This window comes from Crassostrea angulata, chromosome 7, assembly GCF_025612915.1.
Source record: "Crassostrea angulata isolate pt1a10 chromosome 7, ASM2561291v2, whole genome shotgun sequence".
Classification (NCBI taxonomy): domain Eukaryota; kingdom Metazoa; phylum Mollusca; class Bivalvia; order Ostreida; family Ostreidae; genus Magallana; species Magallana angulata.
Window position 1 is genome coordinate 21,248,660 of NC_069117.1, and position 22,233 is coordinate 21,270,892.

At 33.2% G+C, this 22,233-nt stretch overlaps 3 protein-coding genes across 4 annotated transcripts in view; all 3 read left to right on the forward strand.

Annotated features, from left to right (window-relative positions):
- The window catches only part of LOC128191847 (myosin-IIIb-like), a 38,017-nt gene extending 35,195 nt beyond the window's left edge, over positions 1-2,822 (forward strand). Inside the window, exon 39 of the mRNA XM_052864173.1 lies at positions 84-2,822. Coding sequence (XP_052720133.1) covers positions 84-309 — 226 coding nt within the window. The 3' untranslated portion in view covers positions 310-2,822. The remainder of the gene's footprint in view (positions 1-83) is intronic.
- A 2,362-nt stretch (positions 2,823-5,184) lies between these two features.
- Positions 5,185-21,825, forward strand: LOC128191849 (uncharacterized). 2 transcript variants are annotated; one of them, XM_052864178.1, is made up of 3 exons: positions 5,185-5,309; positions 20,506-20,602; positions 21,112-21,825. In XM_052864178.1, the coding sequence occupies exons 2-3, from the start codon at positions 20,521-20,523 to the stop codon at positions 21,687-21,689; spliced, it is 660 nt and encodes a 219-aa protein (XP_052720138.1). In that variant the 5' UTR covers positions 5,185-5,309; positions 20,506-20,520; the 3' UTR covers positions 21,690-21,825. The 2 variants fall into 2 exon arrangements, with proteins under 2 accessions (XP_052720138.1, XP_052720137.1); XM_052864177.1 differs by lacking the exon at positions 5,185-5,309 and adding an exon at positions 19,962-20,031 and having other exon boundaries at positions 20,504-20,602.
- On the forward strand, positions 6,556-9,800 carry LOC128191848 (transcription factor Sp5-like). The gene is made up of 2 exons (XM_052864176.1): positions 6,556-6,787; positions 8,258-9,800. Exons 1-2 carry the CDS (start codon positions 6,740-6,742, stop codon positions 9,269-9,271), a joined length of 1,062 nt encoding a protein of 353 aa, XP_052720136.1. The 5' UTR covers positions 6,556-6,739; the 3' UTR covers positions 9,272-9,800.
- Positions 21,826-22,233: the final 408 nt, after the last annotated feature.

The following is a 22,233-nucleotide window of genomic DNA, read 5'->3' on the forward strand; positions in this document are numbered from 1 at the left end:
GCCATATTTAAAGCATCAGTTTTAGTTAGAAATATTTTTTGCATCTATATAGTTGATTTTTTTTTATTCTTTTGACATTATAGGAAGCCATCAGTAATTCCACCCCCCAAGATGAATGGAACTGCCAATATCGCAGAAGAGTTAAACAACGGAATCGATTTTAGAGGTCGTTTACGCAAAACAAACTTTGATCCCCAGCTTGGAATTCGGCGCAAAGATCCCAATTCTGTGACACAAGTTGATTTCCGCCATTTATTGAGGAAAACAGGTCGGATACACTTTGAGGAGGGAGAGGAAGAAGAGGAATAAAACTAGTGACCCCCATATTACCATGTGAGGACAGACTTATATAGTATATATTGATAATTAAATGGACCTTGATCCTGACACATTGAATGAGGTTTTAGACCTTCAGACAAAGAGTGAAGATTTACTTAGAATATATTGTGATATTTCATAAACCAGTTACACAAACCTTGACTGTGATAAAATCTGCAAAACTCTATTATTGTGTGTGCTACCTTGACTTGTATTGTACCAGCACTGGAAGTACAATATACTAAGCCATAGAGAGACTGTTGGTAAATTTTGGTACATTGTTCATGCAATTATACAGTGTATATTTATTTTCTGGTGTATTCCATTCTTTCTATACTTTCTTGCCAAGCAGGAAAGTAAACATATATTGTTATAGCTAGAGTATAATCTTATCATACAGGGATTTAAGGAACCAAACAAATGTTGATCAATATACATGTATACAAGATTATTTTTTGTGCACCATTTTCATCAACAATTATTTTTCAATACATATACACATGTTCATTTGAGTCTTCCTGAACTGTCTATTTTCCTTTTTTGTCTCTCAGTTTTATTGGTAGTTCATGTACATTATCTGGTTAGACTAACACTAACTCATTGAGAGCTTTTTTTGTTGTTCTATACTGTATAATATCAAGCTCAAATTCATAAGTGCAATCCCTATACAATATAGTGTTGTGTGTATCACCGATGATTCATCTCTGATCAGTTCACATTTCATGTTCCATAGAAATTGTTATTTTAAATGCATAATCATGGATATAATGACAAGATATCTGCATTTACGGCAATTCCAAGCAAGTTATTTAGATTGTGATCAGTCTGAACTTTGAAATGTGTTCAAAGGAATGCCTGGTGGTCGATTCTATTTGGGAGGTTGTCTAGGAAAACTCTGCAAAGAATATGCCAACAGAGTTTTATGAAAACATATCCAGAAATGTATGTCGTACGAAGATCTTATTGGATTGATGTGGTGATCATTGCCAACAAATCTTATGATTAAGTGATGGTACAAGCCCCTATTAAAATTCAAATGCACAATTTTACATTTACTCCAAAGTTAATAAAGTAAATCTAAGTGCACATACTTTATATTTACCCCTAAGTTTATGAGTTAATTCATTTGCACATATTTAACATTTATTCCCAAGGAAAGCTTACATATCAATTAGCAGTGTAATAATTTTATTTGAAATATATTTATGAATGTATTTAAATATTTCTGTGCTTTTGATTGTTAGATTTGCATTATTGGTCGGAAGCTTTAACATACAAGTCAGTGAAAGGTTTACTTATTGGTCCATTTAATTTTTTCAATTATTTCATGACATATATATGCATCAAAATATTTTTTTAAATTTTTATTTCATTTTTGTCCACACCAGAACAGGTACATATTCATTTGATTGAAACTTTTTTTTTTTATAGATATATATAAGTAATGGCATTCCATGACCTATTCTATGAAATCATTGCCTCTAAGTGTGTGTTCCACACAATCAGCATTAGTTGACAATTTGAGAAAGAAATGTCCTCTCATCACATTACCACTGTATATCAATCATGGAATTTTATATCCCATATTGCTACAACATACATTACACACTATGATTCAGGTACAGTGAGTGAATTCCAAACGTACACTTTTTTGTTGACTTTATTTAGTACACCTGTACACGTAATGTGTTTATTAACTTTAGCATACCTTTTTTGTCATTTTTAATATTAAGATTTTACAAAACTATACCCATGATTAAATATTGTGAAAACCTCCATTTTTTTACACCCCCAAACCTATTTTTTGTCTGAAATGCAACATTTCATAGTTAGCATTAAGTTCGCACAGTTTATACAGAATTAGGAGACAATTTACAATAGAAAGGGTCCAACACTATACCTATTATATTTTTAAAATTAATATATATATGTGTAAACTAATTGTATTATGATTTACAATGTACGTATAATGTTAAGATTGTTTTAAAAAATTTTTGGTCTATGATACTTGTACACTTAAAATTTGCAATTATGGATTGACCTATAAATATACAGTAAGAAAACTAGTCTAATTCTTGAAGACACTTCTATTCTGAAATAAATAGATTTTCTATAATCAGATGAACTGAATTTATATAAAAGAATGCTATTATGTTTAAAACAAACAAAATTGTCGTTCAAAGTTTATTTTATATTTTGATTAAAAATAAAGCAAATAAATGTAATGATTTTTAATGAAGAATGTTATTTCAGTTAACTTTAAGATTGTTTTTTTGGTGTTTTTTTTTACAGTATTTGTTTTACGATTTTCCAGAAATATGCGTACAGAGTTGAAACATTTTATACCTTACTATGTCAGTGCATTGGTTGTTGATACAAATTCTTGACCCCCGTTGTAATATGCACATATTTTATGAATGTTAAGAGGTATATGATTTAATGAGGTGCTGTTTCTCATCGATTGTAGAAATGATAAAAAGTATATAAAATTCATATTTAAAAATCGTGATATGTTGGCTTTTTATTTTCAACCTATATAAATCCTTGTTTACTCTAGAAAACGATTTGATGAAAATTTCTGGTCTGTAAACCTACTGATGTTTAACGCGGAATACTGACTTATGTCGGTTAAGTATAACCTCTCCAGCCCTTTAACAACACTTTAAATATTTGTTTAATGTTTTACTTTGAAGGGATTATGACTAACCAAGAGCTATTCAATTCTCATATCTTCAAAGAGGAGGGTCGGGGGGCGTGGATCGCACACTTTGTTTAACTAACTCTGTTTGATGTTTCCCGCCCCAATAGCAGCAGCGTAACACATTAGCAGACGGAGGAATTTAATTCCCAGAGGGCGCGAAAGGGCAACTTCGCTTGACCGGTCGTCTGCAAAAAAAATATTCGTCAACTGAGAACACTGCACTGCATATGTATCCTGAGAAGTTCAACGTCTGCGTCTGGCTTCGATGTTAAAACTGGTGTAAAGAAATCAATAGCAGATATGTACGACTGCGCTCTTTGAGTGAGAGAGAGAGAGAGAGAGGATCTACTTCTTTTTCATTGCCCATTTCAATATACCTGGCATTAGCCTTTGATCGTACCGCCGTGGTAGCTCTTGTAAAGTTCGCCTTTAAAGTTGATAATCGGTATAGAGCTGCTTACAAGATGTCGATAATCGAACCCGTTTCAAAGACCGTTTTTATCTTGTTTACTCTTCAAAGTGAGTTGGTCGGCGCGATGGCTCTTGAGTAGAAGTAGTTGCAAAACCGTTTCTGCGTACCTTGAATTCACTTTTTTTTTAGTTTTTGAATGAAATAAACTTATTTCCCACTAAATCAATAGTTTATAAATTGCGGCGGCGTTTTGTTAACGATGTATCAGTCACCGAAAACATCACTCTCTACTCGGATGTTCATTTAGACTGGCTTGCTTTGTATCCTTGAGAAGAATATTTATTTCGTGCTCAACAAATTGCTCAACTTTATTGACCTATGGGCGCGTGAGAAATGATTTTGAGATGAGGTTTTGCAAACATAAGTATCTTTATAATGCATCTGCTGTAAAACATTGCAAGATCATGGCGCTTTACTTCATTAGAAACCTCCTTTAGTCTGGTTTTTGTTCTTGGAGACAAAATGTTAGAGTGTCAAGGTATGCAAATAAGCTATCAATTTTTTTGTGGTTTTTTTTTTTTACTATTTTTTACTTTTAGAAATCTGTAAAGGTCATGATATTGTGTTTTGCAGACATTGCTAGAATCGATCTAAAGCCCAGTTTTCTCAGTTGTAACTTTTCGCCAGATGTATATATACGGTACAGTGCAAGTATAATGGATTTGTAAACCAACTGTTTGATTTAAACATATTTCTATTGTACAAAAACACGGAGAATTGGCAGAAATTTAGAAAATTCTGTCTGTTAGTTTTAATTACAGTTTGGTCTCCCTGTTTCTCACTGGTAGTCCTTGGTTTCAGAAGACATAATTATACAACAGTGTACTGCTCTTATCTTGATATTCTACCCCAAGTTCAAAATTGAAGCGACATTGAATGCTAATTTTAGGCCATTTTATTTCCTTTTCGATCTGGTGTCACTCTAATATTGACTACTGAAAGGCCCTTGTGTGTGGTTACTATTCAATTGAAAGATAAAACATAAGTCATCGGTCAAGGCAGTTAGCAATTCCTATTGCAGTATCTTTTGTATAATAATCTATAAAGGTTTATCTCTAGCTTGCTCATCCTTCACCCAAGTGTAATTAATGAATATCGTTAATTTGTGGGATAGAATTCAATCTAACTTGCTCAATACTAATATACATTCATTCCCCAGAACAGAGTTTTCTAGTGACTTTACTCCGTCTGTTGAATGAAAGCGTATGTTACCATCATTCAAATTTCTAACAAAAATGATTGTAGATCTATCAATTTGTTGTTGCAAAAGTATAAAACAACAGCAGCAATTTGTCATGAACCTTATACCATTTTTAAAGATTTGGCCTTAACATGCATATTTTGAACCCTGCAATATTAATATCTGATCAACGAGAAATACTACTTTATTTATATGATTTAGGGTAGCATTAATTTTTGGATGGTTCATGGACAATTAAAAACCGATCGGGCAGTTTTTGTATGGTTTTGCGAGTTTAAAATAATAGACGGAGCATGCTTTTAAACACGCGCATATTTTTCTAGAAACCAGGAAAAATTTGTACCTCCAGACACAAGAACATTTCAAACATGGGAACACAATTTGTGCGCGAAAAATAAGAAAACATGAAACGAAATGTATAGTCTTTTTGATGGCGGTTTCAAACCAAGATGAAAAAGATCTCTTAAACCTGGCCTCGGTATGGTTAATCATTGGTCTTTGAGGGGGAATCTTTGGCGTGTTATTTTCCAATCCCACTAATATTTCTTGATGGCTATCAGTGATTATTAGCAGACGTTACTCAGTGGGCCCCGCCAAACCAACACGTCTGATAACAGGTATATCACTTCATGTTATAATTGTAATTCTTTGAAGAATAATTTCTTTTTATGAAGAATTATGGAAGACTTCTGTGTTGAGAACATTTTCTCTGAGATCTTTGTAAACCGCTCGAGACGCGAAGTCGGGCTTTATGAGGTGATAAAAAAGAAAGAAAATAGATGACGTCATCTGCTATATAGCACCTGCTCAAAGCGCGGTGTTTAAATAACATTAATCTAAATGGCAATTAATAGAGAAGAAAAGGCAGTCGTATTGATAGTTTGAGGTGGATGTCATAACTGGGTTTCCGAGAGATTTGGGGCTTTGTGGATGTTTGTGCTGTTTAGGTTGCGTCAGTGTTTGCCTCGTATGGAGATGAAAGACATGACATTGTGACAAATGTTGGTTTGTTGTGACAGAAAACTTTACCACCGTGGCACATTCTGAAGATGCGTCCTAACAACTGATTTTGAAGAAAAGAGCGTCAAAGCTCTGTTAACCATTTGATCCATCTTGGACATGGACCATACTGATTTCCATGACGTCTTATTGGAAGGATCTACCGCCAATTGCTAACTCTTCGTTGTAATAATTCAGTTCTGTGACTAAATAAAAGAGAAGAAATTTTGTAAATATTTTTATTTTCGTTTCAAACATGTTACTTACGTTGGCTTAAAGTTCAAAAGACTCTTACATAGGAAAATAAACACATTTGTCTTTCGTCACAATTTTCAAAATGAATCATCAATGATATCAAAGATAAGACATCTGTGGTGGTTGTAGAATGATAATCAAATTCTTTCTATTTAAATCTGCACAATTACATTTTCATATCAACCTTGTCTTGCTTAAAGGTCTCTTCATCGGCATTCTTCGTATTGTTAACCGCGAAGAAAATTAATCCGCCGGTATTCTCATGGTGTGCAGTCTTGTGTATTGGTCTTGCCGGTAGCCCTGTAGGTGTGGATTTTGGTGGCAGTGTGGGGCTGCCTGCCATATTACCTGAATGGGTTCCTTGGTATTGAAGCTTTGATCTCCTCAATCCAATTATTTATGTGTGTAAACGTCCTGCGAGAAGATTACTTGCCCGCCCTCGACAACCCCGTTAATAACAAGTTATAATCGCTTCTATTATGACTGTAAACAATCTCTCTCTTAGAACTTTGTATTTTGAAAGGATTTAATTTCCTTTTAAACTAACCCGCCTATAGATTTCAATTGGCTCGCGGCAAACTTCAAAGACATTGTCAAGTATTTTGATTGGCTCGCGGAAACATCAGAGAGATTACACTGGGGTAAACTATTTACGATTTTTAACAAGAAAAACGTTGAATTTATTCGAGACGCAAACCGAGTGTACACTTTTCGCTCATTCTGACGATGTCTGGATGTTAATTTTCACGGCTTTTAATTGCCCATGGTTATAAACACGTGCTGATTCACAAGAATGGCTACGGCGCTTGCATCACCTCACCCTTACCATTCCCCAATGCAGGTGAGATTCTATTTAGGACAATAAATTTAATTTGATTGTTCCATATAGTTTGCTAAACGCTTTATTTGTATAATGAATAACTTTCCTATAAAATATCAGAAACATTTTCTGGTACATCTACATGTATTGAATGTTGCAAGCACTTTGTATATTTTGAATTTTCTAAGAGAATAAATAATTTTGGGACAATATTATCTCTATATTTCGCATATGAAAATAATTCTAGAAAAACGAAATATCAGCTAACTTTGATATAAATTTCTTCATAGTCTGATTTTTTAAAATAAATATAGTATCAATTTACATTTATACAAATGGGATTGAACACAAGTTTAGAATCTTGGACCGAACCCTGCCTTATTTCTTCGTTGTACCCCTTTATATGGTGTTTTTTTGTTTGTAGTTATTCTATGACTTAAATAAATTTTCATATAGACTATATTGATTGAATTTTTATTTTAAGATGATAAATTCTACTATCTCAAAAACGAGAAGAAAAACCCACTGAAACCTAATAATTAATATAGGTAAATTGAAAATAAAATGTTATCATTTCTCGGTATGTATGGAATATATTCTTTGTTCCATTTGTAGATAGACGTTAAACTTTTAAATTATCTTTGATGAAATAAAAATATCTAGGAGTTGTATAACAAGTTTGCGTATACATAATAGTGCAAGTATCTATATTTAATGCTAAAAATATAAATAAAATAGGAAAATATATTACACTAAATCTCGAAGCAACAAAAAAAAAGACTAATAACCATTAAAAAGACTACATTTGCCGTGTAAATCTACTCCTTTGGTTTTCAGAAATTAAACATTAATCACCTGTGATTAATTTGTGATAAAACATCAAAAGTGGTCAACATACTCAAAGCGACACCTGTTTATTATTTTTTGTTCGTCTCACGGACAACCACATCCGGGGGACAGTGTTCACTATGTAGCTCCATTGCTGAAACAAATGGCTGACCCCCGGGACTAAAAGCATATTACCAATACAAATGACTGACCCCCGGGCCCTCTTCCCACCTACCGCAAACGTTCATCAGCTTGTTATCTCATTTATCAACGTGTTACAGATTTAATGTAAAAAGGCAGCGGTTTCCATCCAACAGTTAACTAGATAATAAAGTATGAAGAGTTCTTGATATTGAAAATTAAAGGATGAAATTGAACAATATATTTTGCAAATTTCTTTCGTCGTAAAAATTGTAAAATTACAATCCTTCTACAGCAAGGTCGAATATAAAAAAAATTTATTTTCGACTAATTTTATTCGTTTCAATAATTTGCTGGGTTATTTTTTCATCAGAACTATCACATATTTTTAAAACGTTATACATTCACTCATCGGAAGTTTGTAACATGTACATGCATTTTCATATATATTGTCACCAGTAATACTTTATAATACTTGGCGTCATAGCTTTTTATTGCAATTTCTGGTATTATTTTTTTCAGTATCCCATTTTAAATGACCAGTGTCTATCTGGTCGGCGTATGGAACACATGATGACCCCAAACCTGTCCAGACCATCTGATATAGTGCGACCAACACCAAACCATCCAATGCAAATGTGGCCGAATCTTAGATCCGCCGATATAATGCCACCTCTCCGGACACCGTTACACCCTCTTCAGTCAATGGTGACCCCAAACGTTTATTCTAATGACCAGGCACAACGAGAGGCTTTTAATTATGAACTTCATCAAGCCCGTCTGCGGCAACAGGAATTCCTCACTAGTGACAGACCTTTTTTACGAACCCCATCCACCCCTGTGTGTCCCCTCCCCCAATTTTCTCCGGTATCCCCGTCCTTGCCCCACCACGCTGTCCACAAGCAATTGTCCCCACCCCCAGCTGCCGAGGCTGAAGTGCCGTGGTGGAGCGTGCAGACAGTTCCAGATATGAAAATGAGACAAGCTATGATGTTCGGCCAACAAGGGATTGACTTCCCTTTCCGATCTCAGTATCCATTAATAGCAGGGATGAAGCCTATTCTGACCCCGACCCGTCGCTGTCGAAGATGTAGATGTCCAAATTGTCAGTCAGCCAAAAGCAGCGACAACCCGAACAAAAAGAAGCAACACATTTGTCATATTGCCGGATGCGGCAAAGTGTACGGAAAAACATCTCACCTTAAGGCTCACTTGCGGTGGCATTCCGGAGAGAGACCGTTTGTGTGTAACTGGTTATTTTGTGGGAAAAGCTTCACAAGGTCGGATGAGCTACAAAGACATTTGCGAACCCACACCGGGGAAAAAAGATTCGCTTGCAAAGAGTGTGGGAAGCGGTTTATGAGAAGTGACCATTTGAGCAAACATATCAAGACGCATGACAATAAGCGTCCAAAGGAAGAAGTTGTGTCCGAGAATGACGCATCGAACGCGTCCGATGACGAGGATGAAGACATTGATGTGGATGGAATAGATGAGTTTGATGACATATGTGAAAATGTTGATATTGATGTATAATGTGATACCAGTGTTATAATATTGAATACAAATGATGCAAGTGACTTATTAATATAAACACGCACACACGTATGTACATGTACTACTGGTGCAATATATGTACATGTATTATTGGTGCAATCTAACTGTGATTAATCTAGAATTAGTGCTATATTGTTTAAGAATCGATTTTCTGATTTCAGTGCTCATCGTGGCCATTTAAAATTTATTCATTTGTAGTTTTATATATAAATTTTACGAAGTACAAATCTATGTGTTTTAAATACCAAACTGTTGATGTAACACTCGAAAAGTATCGCAAATTACTTCTGACGTTTTTTAGTATCTTAAACTATAAATAACTTTAAATACAGTGTATTAATTAAGTTAAAATTCCATAAAAATTTCCCCGTCTATAGTGGAGATATTCTTATAAAATGATAAATTTGGTATAGCATTGCTAGAGTTTCTCTGTTTTTTCGGGAAAATTTGCTTACATCTCATAAAGTTGATAGATTCCTTTTAATAAATGTTTAATTTAGGATCATTGGTAGTTTTATTTTAAATTTTAAAATATGCAAGAGAATTTAAAAAAAAAAATGTATATCTATTTATAATCTTACTTTATTATTTTTTATACCTTTTCAATTAAAATTAAGAAAAGAAATGAATTTAAATAAGAGCATAAGTTATTTTACATTTTCTCTGTTCAGCCTCAATACTTTCAACATAAAGAGATTTCACTTCCAAATAATCGTAAATGAATGCTAGTAAACGTTTGCTTAGTTACAATTTACAATTATTAAAGAAATCAAGGACCCATCCACCGAATTTAACAGCGCCATTTTAATTTAAGACATATATTTCCTGCTAAAATTAGTGAAAGAAAATAAAAGTTATTTTAAAATGAAAAAAATCAGCCAAAGTCAGTTCCCTAAGCAAATTAATACAAAATCTATAGCCGATCATAAATAAGAAACTGTAATGACTGCTTTATAACTTGAAGTAGCGCACTTATCAAGTAATAGGAAAACGTCTATTTACTACATTTCAAATATTTTATCAAAATATATTAGTTTATTAGGATCAAAAGAACCTCTTTGGATATACACATGCTGTTTCAAGAACCTAGTAAGTGGACGAGCTAGATAAAGGCCGCGATCAAACAAGGGATATATTGAAAGGCAAACAAAAACATATGTCATAATGATTCAGTTTTCTCACAACAAACAACGCGAAAGAGACAAAAAATTAAACATTCGCTCATTGTTTCGAGCTGTTCAGTTCCAAAGACCAATTCTTAAGAGCAATAATTTGATTTTATTAAAACAGTTATATATTTTTCTCCCCCTGTGCTTAGGCAGTTTAATATTTTCTGACATTTTTAAAATTGTCCACTACAAAAGGGACCTCCCAACGTTTCCTTAGATCAATTTCAATTTTGCACACAAGACGAACACTTGTGAGCACCCTATCCTAACAAGCATTTGATCTAAAACATTTCATTCTTTGATATAAGCAGATTTCTCATATTTCTAAACACAATCTCGAGATCACAAAGTTAGGTGCTTGAAGCATATTGGGATTTTCATATAAAATGTAATTACTTTTCACGAAACACTTGAAAAAACTCGCTGCTCTGTGATCACGTTACCCCAACTAGCGTGCAGCCCTCACCATAATCTGAAAGACACACAGGAGCGACTCCACGCCTGACCCCAGCGCGACTTTTTGTCTTAAGTTGGATAGCATTAGCCACCCTTCTAGTCTTTTTGATGTCAGCTTTTGTCAACATTCGTTTCAGATTAATCTGGGTTTTACAAGGATCAAGTTAAACTTTGGGCGATGGAGGAGCTTTGTGGATCTTTAATCTGACTGTCATCTTTTAACATTTACACGTAGGGGACATTTCCTGCGCGTTGCAAGGACCACAGTAACAAAAGTCTCTCCTTCTGAGATCTGGGTGGGTTTATGGCTGACAAAAAAATCGACTTTACGAATTCTTAAACTTGAAAAATGTTTTTCAGCCGTCTGCGAACCCCAATATAGAATATTTCTGTCGAATTTTACCTCTTTTTTCCACTTTTGTTAAATCTCCTACGACATATTGAGGCCATATTTTGAAGAATCGCGAATATGGTTTTACGGGTACTGTTTCATTGATCAATACACGATTTCGTATTGTCAGATGTAAGTTGAAACTTTTAAGCCAATGGTTAAACCCAGAAGCAACACACTGCAGACCAAATTGGAGATGCTTTTTTTTAGCAAGGAATTACTTTAATCACTGTAAATATGTTGTAAAGCGGGACAAAAATGTCTTTCCTTAATTCAAAACAATCTCTAAAACAACTACATTAATTTCAGTACCCTAGCCGTAAGTTAGGCATGCTATATTTTATTTGTTTACCTGGAATAAAACATAGCTAAACTGATAACATGTAAGAAACAACATTAAATACACCTATGACTACAGCAGCTACGAAAACTTTGTTAACGTTGCTTGTGGAATTAAAGAGCAGTGTTTTAATACTTATTGCGCTTATATAGCTTATATATGTCTTTGGATTCTGAATTGTAAATGAATACATGTACATGTATTAGCATCTGTTTTGACTTGCTAACTTCTACCACACGGATATTAAATACTTTACACATCTTAGAAAATCACATTTTAATACTTAACGCATTCTTTAAATTCGCCCTATAAAATGAAAATCACAATGTTCTTTATAAGAGTTAAATATGATTTTTTTAATTTTATTTTAATTTCATTCAGAAGTAAAGTGATATCTGGAACACCTTTAATACATAAAATGGACATAGCACTTATGTTAATGGACAAGACTATTGCCACTGATCCAGATAAACCCCAAGGAACCCCGAGTACAGAAGCCTCTAACACCAACGAACTTGTTCGGCCTAGCTCCTTTTGCTTTAAATCCTTGGTTTTTGCGATACAAATCAAATAATTAGCAAGAAGCCCTTGGCATTGGGTGCAGCTTGTAGTAACTTTGATCTTTCTTGCATAAAAGACCTGCGTGGCGATAGGACCAAAAGGCCGGGTCATTAGCAGACCTTAGAATTGTAAAGCTTTTCAGACTGTGGTCCTAACTATATAAGGTCCCCATTAAAGCCCCGTATTTCTCGAACTGTTAGCACCTTTAACTTATTTCAAATTTCTGTTGTTATTTCTTTCAGTCTTATTTTTCTTTTACCTATCATTCAAGAGATTTTTCATGTATCGGCATTCCATGAAGGTATCATGATTTCTGTTGGTATATGTACATGTATGTTAAATCATAAGCAAACAATGCAAGTACATTACATACATTAAAAAGAAAAAAAACCAACGACCCAAGATCTAATAAACAAAATATTTCATTAGATGAATAAAAATAGAATATGTATTATCACCAATGAGAGGGGTTTCCATTTATAGGTAAAGCAGCATATCATTTGTTGAACTCATATTTTGGAACACCCACAGACTTATTGCAGGGTGAAACGCACTCTAAATTTACAGTCGTTTTTTTTAATACTGGGAATATTTGTTTGAAATAGCATATTTCATATCATGAAGATTCAAACGATAATTTTTTTTAACAATTATATTGAAATTGATTTATTTTACCTAATTTTCAACGATCTACCGCCGACAAACTGCAGCTGTAGAAAAAATTCTCTTAATACAGTATATATATTTTACAATAAGCTTAATAAATTACCATCAACTTGGGCAGGTTTGTTGTTATCAAGTCAAGGAATCGCTCTTGTGCGTTCATGCGCAGTCGCTCGCATCATTGCAGCGCCGCCCCACCGCAAAACGATAGGACTTCAGAGCAAAGATAACCATGTTATCAAACGATGAGGGTTAGGTTCCGATTTCACAGTTAGCAGGCTGCCGTGAAACGATCTGACAGAACATTTGTCGCGAAAACCAGTGTATATATACTAACTCTTAATGAAGATCCTAAACTGTAAAAATTTACCAATCGTCAGCAGTTGGATGGTGTTCAAGTAAAGTTTTACTCACTTTACTCTACTGAAAGTATCATAAAATTAAACGAAATACGGTTTACACCTTTAGACACTACCTACTGAAGGTGGATTTGGTCGATATTTATTGGAAATCTTTAAATTATTGACAATTCCTTGGTTGCGGCCAAAATAAATGAATAAATAAATAAAATTGTGGAACTTTGATTTTAAGAAAACTTTTGTAATTAACATCAATTGCCATTTGCAATTTTTTAATCTTGTTCTTTTGACTGAAGATGTTTGTACCATCAATGTATTGGGCTCTCATATACATTGTATAAATGTGTCTAGCATATGTATATATATTAAGTAAATTTTAACACAGCAACATTTTACTTGCGTGTAATATCCTTTATTTTGATCAAACCACGTGTTGAAGAAAAACCTCTACATGTTCATTTAAAAAAATTATTTGACAGAAACTTCTGTATTGAAAAAAAGAAGACAAAAAGACGGATAGAAAAAATAAATAAATACATGCAACTCTAGTTTTTCCTTTATTTTGTATGCTGCACGCAGCAGTATTGCATTAACTATACACAGATCAATTAACATGGGAACCAATATGGATAAGCCCACACAGGAAACCGAATATTTAGAGAACAAAAGCCCAAAAAGCTGCTAAATTTAATCAAATCGGGATTAAGTTCTCAAAACAAGCACCTGCTTTTTTCAAAACAAAAACTACCCCAGTTTACACCTGGGAATAGTCTTTCTGTTGGACGAGCGTTTGTATGACAAGATTCGGGTATACATGAGTCTTAAGGTAATGCGTGTAGTAGGTAAATATCCTCAGACAACACCTGTGGGAGTGTAACTTTCCTTTGATGTTTGAGCTGCAATAGAAAATTGTATAACGCTAGCAATACTTTTTACATTCTGTGTATATCACTGTTTCTGCATGGGCTGTGCCATCTGTGGTCTTGGCGTAATGTTTGTGATATAGTTTGCCGAGAAGAATGTAATGACAAACATATTTAATGCTGTCACTAAAATTAATATCTTCTATTTTGTATTCCTAGCTACTTCCTTAGTTGCCTTTCTGTTTGTTGTCAAAAATTGAAATCTATGGGTATAAAACATTCATACTTATTGATTGTAATAGAATAACTTGTTTTCCTAATCTAAACTTTGACTATTCGAGTATATTCATAGAATTAACACTGTGCCGGATAATTATGCCAGTTAAGATACAGTTTCGTTAAAATATATATATACCAAATGATAGACCATTGCCTAGACAGTATATTACTACTTTTTTATGTATCTTATTTGACAGGTTAGATATTCAATGTACATGTAGCTCATTAGACAGGTGAGATATTCACCGTTTAAAATATATTTTCTGGAGAAAATTATTTTTTCTACAGGATATTTATTAAAAATTCTGTCGGAATTTTACAAAATCCTACATGAATTATATTTCCTATGAGATAATCGTATTTTCTACAGGAATTTCATTATACAGAAATTAAAGTAGTTTTCCTCTAGGAATTTAAGATTTTCTATCGGATTTTGAAAACCTACAAGACTTTTGTTCATATAGGAAATTACTGATATTCTATAGGAACATCGTTTTTCAAAGGTAAATATCTCACTTGACAAGCTACGAATCACTCAGGATTAGTCTATTATATAAGACAATTTTAAAATTTTTGTAAAAAAAAAAAATGCCACCTTGATACATTATACGGCAATTTCAATAAACTGAGTTGAAAAAAACATACATATTTCAAATAAAATATAAACACAATCTGTAACAATAAGCATGTTTATGTGCGGTATTGATAGCCCCCAAAACACACCACATATACTGTTGAAGGAATTGAACAATTTTTTTTTCTCTTGGTAATGTAAGTTTATGTTCAAGGCCCTTGTGGCTAACTTCTTCCTTTCTGCATACATGCATCTTAATTTTTCTTAAACTAATAATAATGGCAGAATAACATATATGAACAAAATACATTCATTTATAAAATTCATAATATATCTGAACCCAAAAACCATAAACTGAGAACTTATGTATGATATAGCTTTATAACATATTGGTTATCAAATTCGACAAAGAGTTATTAGATAGCAATTAGATATTTTGTCATTAGTCTATTCCAAGTTTAGGATCTTGCAGCACTTACAACTGTGCAAACATCTTAAATGGTACATATCAATATATGTAGGGATAACATGCATGCAAAATACATACATGGATGGCGAAACAGTCACAGAATACACACAATCCGTCCACAAGAAGCGACTAAACATTATATTCGAAAATTCCAGACAGAAAACTCCTCAGTGATCGATTCAATATTTGAACAACATAGGAAGTATATTTTAAACAATAAGCAAGCAATTAATGTAACCTGCATAAAATTGTAATACTGTGATACAATCTTGATTGGTCACCTAGTACATGAACGTTTCAGAAACTTGGACCGACCATATTCATATCCCTGTGAACTTTTCAACGTTATTCAGTCTTTTTTCCGAAATATTCTGTCCATTTTCGCCGTTTATAGACAAGAGACGGAAAAAGTAAACTAAATCGACAGAGCTAAATTAAGGAATATATACACAAAGAAGTTATTTGACAATGACCTTTGACCCAGAAAACTTGTTCAATGTCACAGCTCAAAACCTAACCATGGGACTAAATTGGGTAAATTTTGATCCAGCCTGACTAGTGGATAAAAGCATGATTCAGGAAAGGCATTACATGACACGTCGATATTTTTTAGAATACAATACGCAGCCCTAAATACAGAACATACGAGCATCTTTGCATAATATAAAACAATGAATGATAGTTAAATCAAATGTCAACATTATCATGCACAAAAAATGGTTATATTTTACCGAAAAATTGAACAATCAGCATTCAAATACTTGAAACCAAGATTCATGATGAACAAAGAAAAACAAATCTTGTTGTTTGTTGTACTTTTAGAAGCAATGTAAATAAATCTTCACGGCTATAGCCTCATATCAAATAACGATTTGGTTGATTTTATATTATTTACATATACTGATGTATGCAGATGAATGGTTGACATATTATTAAATTGTAATATATGTTTGTATCTTCAACATGTACATTTTGTTGTAAACCAAGAGAGATAACTAATAAATTCAGTGACACTTAATCGAAGAAAGAGTTACTGGTACTAGTACATGAACCATTCGTTTTATAATAAATAAGTATCTCATGCCTAAAGAAAAGTTAACATTTTTTTCTGGATCACTGTTTAAATAAGATAGTTACATCAATCCAAGGGAGGTCAAATGCTGTTTGATTTTACGATTGATTGTGAAATAAAGACGAAACTGAAACAATAACGAATCAGAATGAAAAGCTTTAAGGCAAGTACTGTCGTCAAGTCTAAAATCTCATACAAGGGTAAGCTGGTTATATCGCTAATATAATATAAGAAGCTAGCAAATCGAAATACAGATCAATGCCTTAAAACCCCACTGCCTTCTATGCACGCACTGTCGAAATGACAACAAAAACGTGACGTCATTTATGACAGTGGAATAACATTTTTAAAAGACTTTGATGAGATAGATATAGGATCTCTCATGATTTGCGATGGTATATAAGTTTTATTTAGTTCAATAAAATCAAAACACACCACGAGTTGGATGAAAAAAATATGCCATCATTATGAGAGATTCTTTTCAACACATGTTTTGCCACGTTTCATGTTAATCTCAACTTTTTTCTGTAAAAATTATATTATGAGCGGCACAACACATTAACAACAATACGGCAACAAGTTTAGGCATAAAAAAATTCCTTGAAGTTTAGCAAACAAACATTTTATTTTCGAACATTTTTTTTGAATTCATGAAAAATAAATGAAACAACATTAAATGCTTCACATTTATAACTCTACACGTTTCAACTGAATTATTTTGTTACTTGTTCATAATGCGTCAATCGTTCGCCTGAAGCTTCGTAATGTTAAATTATGAGGTCACGTGGCGTAAGAACACACAGTGCAATATCAAAAATGTATCCCATCGTGATTTGATGTATACTTTATCAATCGTAACTACTCGGCCATTTCCGTCACCGCAAATATCTTTTTATCGGTTACGGAAAAGGGCGAGCGTGATCCGAATGATACTTTATATGTGTTATAACTTTTCGGATAAATGGTATTAATATACAGTGAATCACCCATGATTCTAGAATAACCCTTACACTTCATGTAGCAGCCAAATCATGATTTAAAACATCATTTGGGGTTATCGGATACTTTTTAGCTAACCTGAGCCAAAGGTTTTTCTGATCAAAAATTATCCGTTGTTGTCGTCGTTGTAATCTTTTCACATTTTCATCTTCTCGAGAACCTCTGGGCCAATTTCAACCAAACTTGGCAAAAGCATCCTTGGAGTAAGAGGTTTCAAGTTTCTTCAAGTTAAGGGCTAGTTTCCCTTCAGAGGGGAGATAATTAGAAAAAATGGAACATAGAGTTGAACCGCTGGGCCAATTTCAACCAAAATTGGCACAAACCATGATTGGGGAAGGGCTTTTAAAGTTTTAAAATGAAGGGCCAGTCCATTTCTTAAGTGATTTAATTAAGAGAGAGTGAAAATTGGGTTCGATGGTTTAAAACTTTTCTCCAGAACCACTGAGCCAATATCATCCAAACTTGGAACAAAGCGTCCTTTGGGGAAGGGCTATCATTGTTTTGAATAAGGGGCCAGTTCTTTTTTCTAAGGGAAGATAATTTGAAAATAGGGTTGGGTATTTAACATATTTTCTTGAGAACCAATTAGCCCGTAATAACAAAACAACCCACTATGCCGGATATTTATGCCAGTGCCAAGGTGGCATTTTTGCACCCGGTTAATATGCAGTAACTGTTTCATAAAAATCCATATATACCAAATGACAGACCATTGTCTAGAGAGTATATATCGACTTTTGTTTTTAGTGTGTCTCACCTGAAAGGTGAGATATTGACCTTTAAAAATACCCAATAAGAAAACAGCGATTCCTATAGGAGAAACAACTTTCCTAGAGAAATTATTGAAAATCTTAGTCTACAGGACTTAGAATTAAATTCCTATAGGAGAAAAGTATTTCGTGCAGGAATTTTATACAGACAGGAAGTTTTCCTATAGGAGTTAGAGATTTCTTATCGGGTTTAATATCCTGTAGGAGTTTTGTTCAAATCCTTCCGGAATTTATATTCCTATAGGAAGCAGAGATAGAATAATTGAATTGAATTAGAATAAACAAGCATTCTGAGAGTATTGCATAAGCAATACACGTCCCCTACCGGTTTGTGGAAATTGTGAAAACAATGCACTGTTATGCAGAATATCGAACCCGAACATTAAAAATATAAAAAATTAATTTTCTCGAAAATATGTCAACCAGACGCTACAAAAGTGTAAACTTGATCTGTAGTTTGATATTTTGCACTGCGCTATAAGATTCCATTGTTTGTATAAGACTGAATACCTTGTCTTTGATTCAAAATGCTGCCGCTTGATAATTAGATTTATGACCAAGGTTACTCAAGTAAGCAATGTGGCCCCTGGGCTTCTTGTTTAATATCATTTGGGTCTATCAGATACTTATCTTTTTCATTGTAGCCATATTATCTTTTGAGATGTGATATTCAATGTTTCGAAAATATAAGAGTTTGTATTTGTGGACGTTTTATTAAAAAAACCCACAGCTTCCAATACCTCTTACATTCTACGCTTTAAAAATATCATGTTCTGGAAAAGGATTTATAGTCCCTAGAGGAAAGCAAAAACTAAGAATTTTAATACTTTTAAAAACGAGCGTCGTTGCTCTTCTGTATGTATATATAGGTAACAATATTTGCTCATGCAAGTAAATGTTCTTAAACGTCATACCACTGTCTTGGGCTACCATTTCGTGGATAATAAACTGGTTATGTAACAAGCACTTACGAACATTTTATAATTACCTGTGCATGTATTCTAAAATATATACGCAGGCTAATCTTTTGTTTTAATAAATTTTTTTTAACTGCAGCACATTCTGTAAATAATGTAAATTTATACCAAGCCATGCAAAAGGAGTTTACCTCTTCAAAAATGGGTTAATGAGAGCAAGTTTCAAATAAATGTAGTCATTTTACAGCTTCATAAATGAATGAAATTAATGGCTTCAGTACACTTGTACCTTTATACTTCAAAACAATTGCATCAAATGGGTTTTGTATTGATTTTGTTTTATAAGCATTAATTGCGGGATGCAACTTTTGTTGTTTCTTAATTTCAGTCAAATTGAAGTTATGATGTATTTTAGCTAGCTTAACAAAATCATTTTCATATTATTTTATTTCTATTTGTACTTGTAGCATAGATGCGACTGTAACTGCTTTAATAAGTTGAATCATTTGTTTGCCTTGTTTGTTTTTTGCACATTTAATGAATAATCTGAAAAACCTAAATAAAAACAAACTTTTTCAACAAATGGACACCCATTAATTTAATTTACAAAAGCAGTAGATGTTAAAAAATTAAATGAAAACAAAACGTTTTGTTTTCGCCATAAAAAAATTCTCTTGATTAATTGGAGGTAATATCTTAAACGCTGTGAAAACTTGTATCCAAATATCACGTGACTAGCATTGTAATATATTTAAGATATTAGTACACCAGGTAAAAAGAGTCCACTCTTTTTAGTTGATACAGGTTGTGTTCAGATTCCAACAGCTAGGTTGAATTTTAACGTTACTTACAAAGAAAAGGTATAGTGATAATTTATACAGTAGCAAAGCTTTCATGTTGATTTTATATTTGTATACGGTAGAAGATAATTATCTTTTGAGAATTTTTTTCATGTTGGTTTGTGGTTTTATTTTTGTGGATAATAAAATCCCAAAGGAAAGTTTTTACAAATCAACTTTTTACGATAGCGTGAAAAAAATATTATAAATTGTTCTTAAAAATTGTTTTTGTTTTTAAATGGATTGAATATTCAAGAGCTTTAAATTATTCCTAATTTCAACCACGTTTAAACAATATAGAGCTATAAAAGAACTCAAACTTGTAAAGGTTTTTCTTTTATGCAATTTTACTATTGGCAAAATGAATGTTTTAATGTTGTCAGAAACATATTATCTACACTGTATTTTGTTTATAACTGTAAAGTTACCTTGATAAAAGATCGTTTTCATCAAGTACTCAATCAGTTTTAAACGATTAGAATTTAATTACAGTTTTGTTACCAGAAGATGACTACAAGTGTTTTTTCCTTCCTATTGGTATTACCGGTTTACGTGACGTCAGAGCCTCTCTATGGTCATTTAACAAGGGGTAAGATCGCATGTTATCATCTAGCGTGTTATTGCTGCTAGTTTTAATAGTCAAAATATACCATTTAAAGCGCATAGTTCTTTGACACATTAGATTACTGCACGAAGCTGACAGACATACTAAGTAAACCATTGCTTTACCTTAGAACTATATATTTATAGAAACAACTCACCAACCTCTACAAATAGTCCACGAATATTTTTCAATGCTGAAAATAGTTGTCAACGTCGTTTTTTTAAAGAGACGATTGTAGGTTACATAATATATGGAATCGGATGTCTTTATAAACTTTAAGAACTCTAATACCTGCTGTATTTTATTCTAAACACGAATATATTAAGCTTAAATAAATTAAAATCATTGTGGAATTTCTCCAATTCAAAGTACTTGTATCTTAAAATGATTTGTATTAAATTAAAACTATCTTGTTTGAAATATATTTATTTGTATATGATCGTAAAACACTGTATGGCATTAATTAATGGATTTTATATGTACATTTTAATTAGAGAACATAGAGCACAATCTGGCTAAGCGATCAGCAGCACTGCTTCCTGGTTTGTCCGTGCTCAAACCTAAACTGCCACCGGAGGTTGGACCTAAGACGAACTCAGATGAAGCACCAAAACCGAGGACAAAATTGCTGCAACCGTTGCTGCCATACAAATTGCCATCAGATTCCTCGGTCATTCCACTTCAGTTACCACAAGAACAACCCAAAAAGAAACAAACAAAGCCGCATGTTGAAGCATCGTCATTTCAGCCGCTTGATCTGCCTAAAGACACATCAGTGAAACGTCCGCCAAAAGTCATATCTATAACGCCACAAGATCCGCCAGAAAAACCGGAAAAAGAAATGTCATTACCGCCCAAAAAAATTCTACCAGTTAACCCACCGAAACCGCCAGTTAATGTTATGTCTTTACCACCAAAAAGCTTGCCACCAAAAATAAAACTGCCGATGCTACCAAAAAAGGAATTGTCTATTGCGCCACAGAAGCCGTCAGCAATAAATCCACCAAAGCCACCTCCATCGTTGGAAACCTCCAAAAAGCAAACGGAGTCACCTGATCCGCCAGTAGAGTGATTGGCAAATTGGACAAATGATTATACGTGTGCCAAGGTCTACATTTATTATGTTGAAGACTTTATTGATATACACCATATAGCTTTTAAAAAGCATGAACAGTTTTGTTTACGTTCATTAATAAACAAATTACTACTGATAATTCTTTTTTTATTTTTTTATTTTTTAAATCTGATGGACAATCTATTCCACATCTATGGATAACCTACTAAGATAACTACTAAGTGTACCGTTATATATATTGTAAGTAACCCCTGATCTCAACAAGAATATTCTGTTCTGAACAGATTCCGGCATGAGGCGTATAACCAGCTACCAAAGGTAGCATCCATTACTTTCAGCAAAATTCTGTATGTTTGACAAATGCGTTTTTAAAGCCCACTTCGTACATTAAACCAACGAAACAAAAGAAAAATTAGCTCTTGTTTTTCTTTTAAGGAATGTCATAATTCACTACAAATGTATGCATTAACTAGTTTTTGCTTTTTGTTGCTTTTTGTGAAAACATAATGTGTATTATCGGGAACGTGAAAGCCAAAGGTGT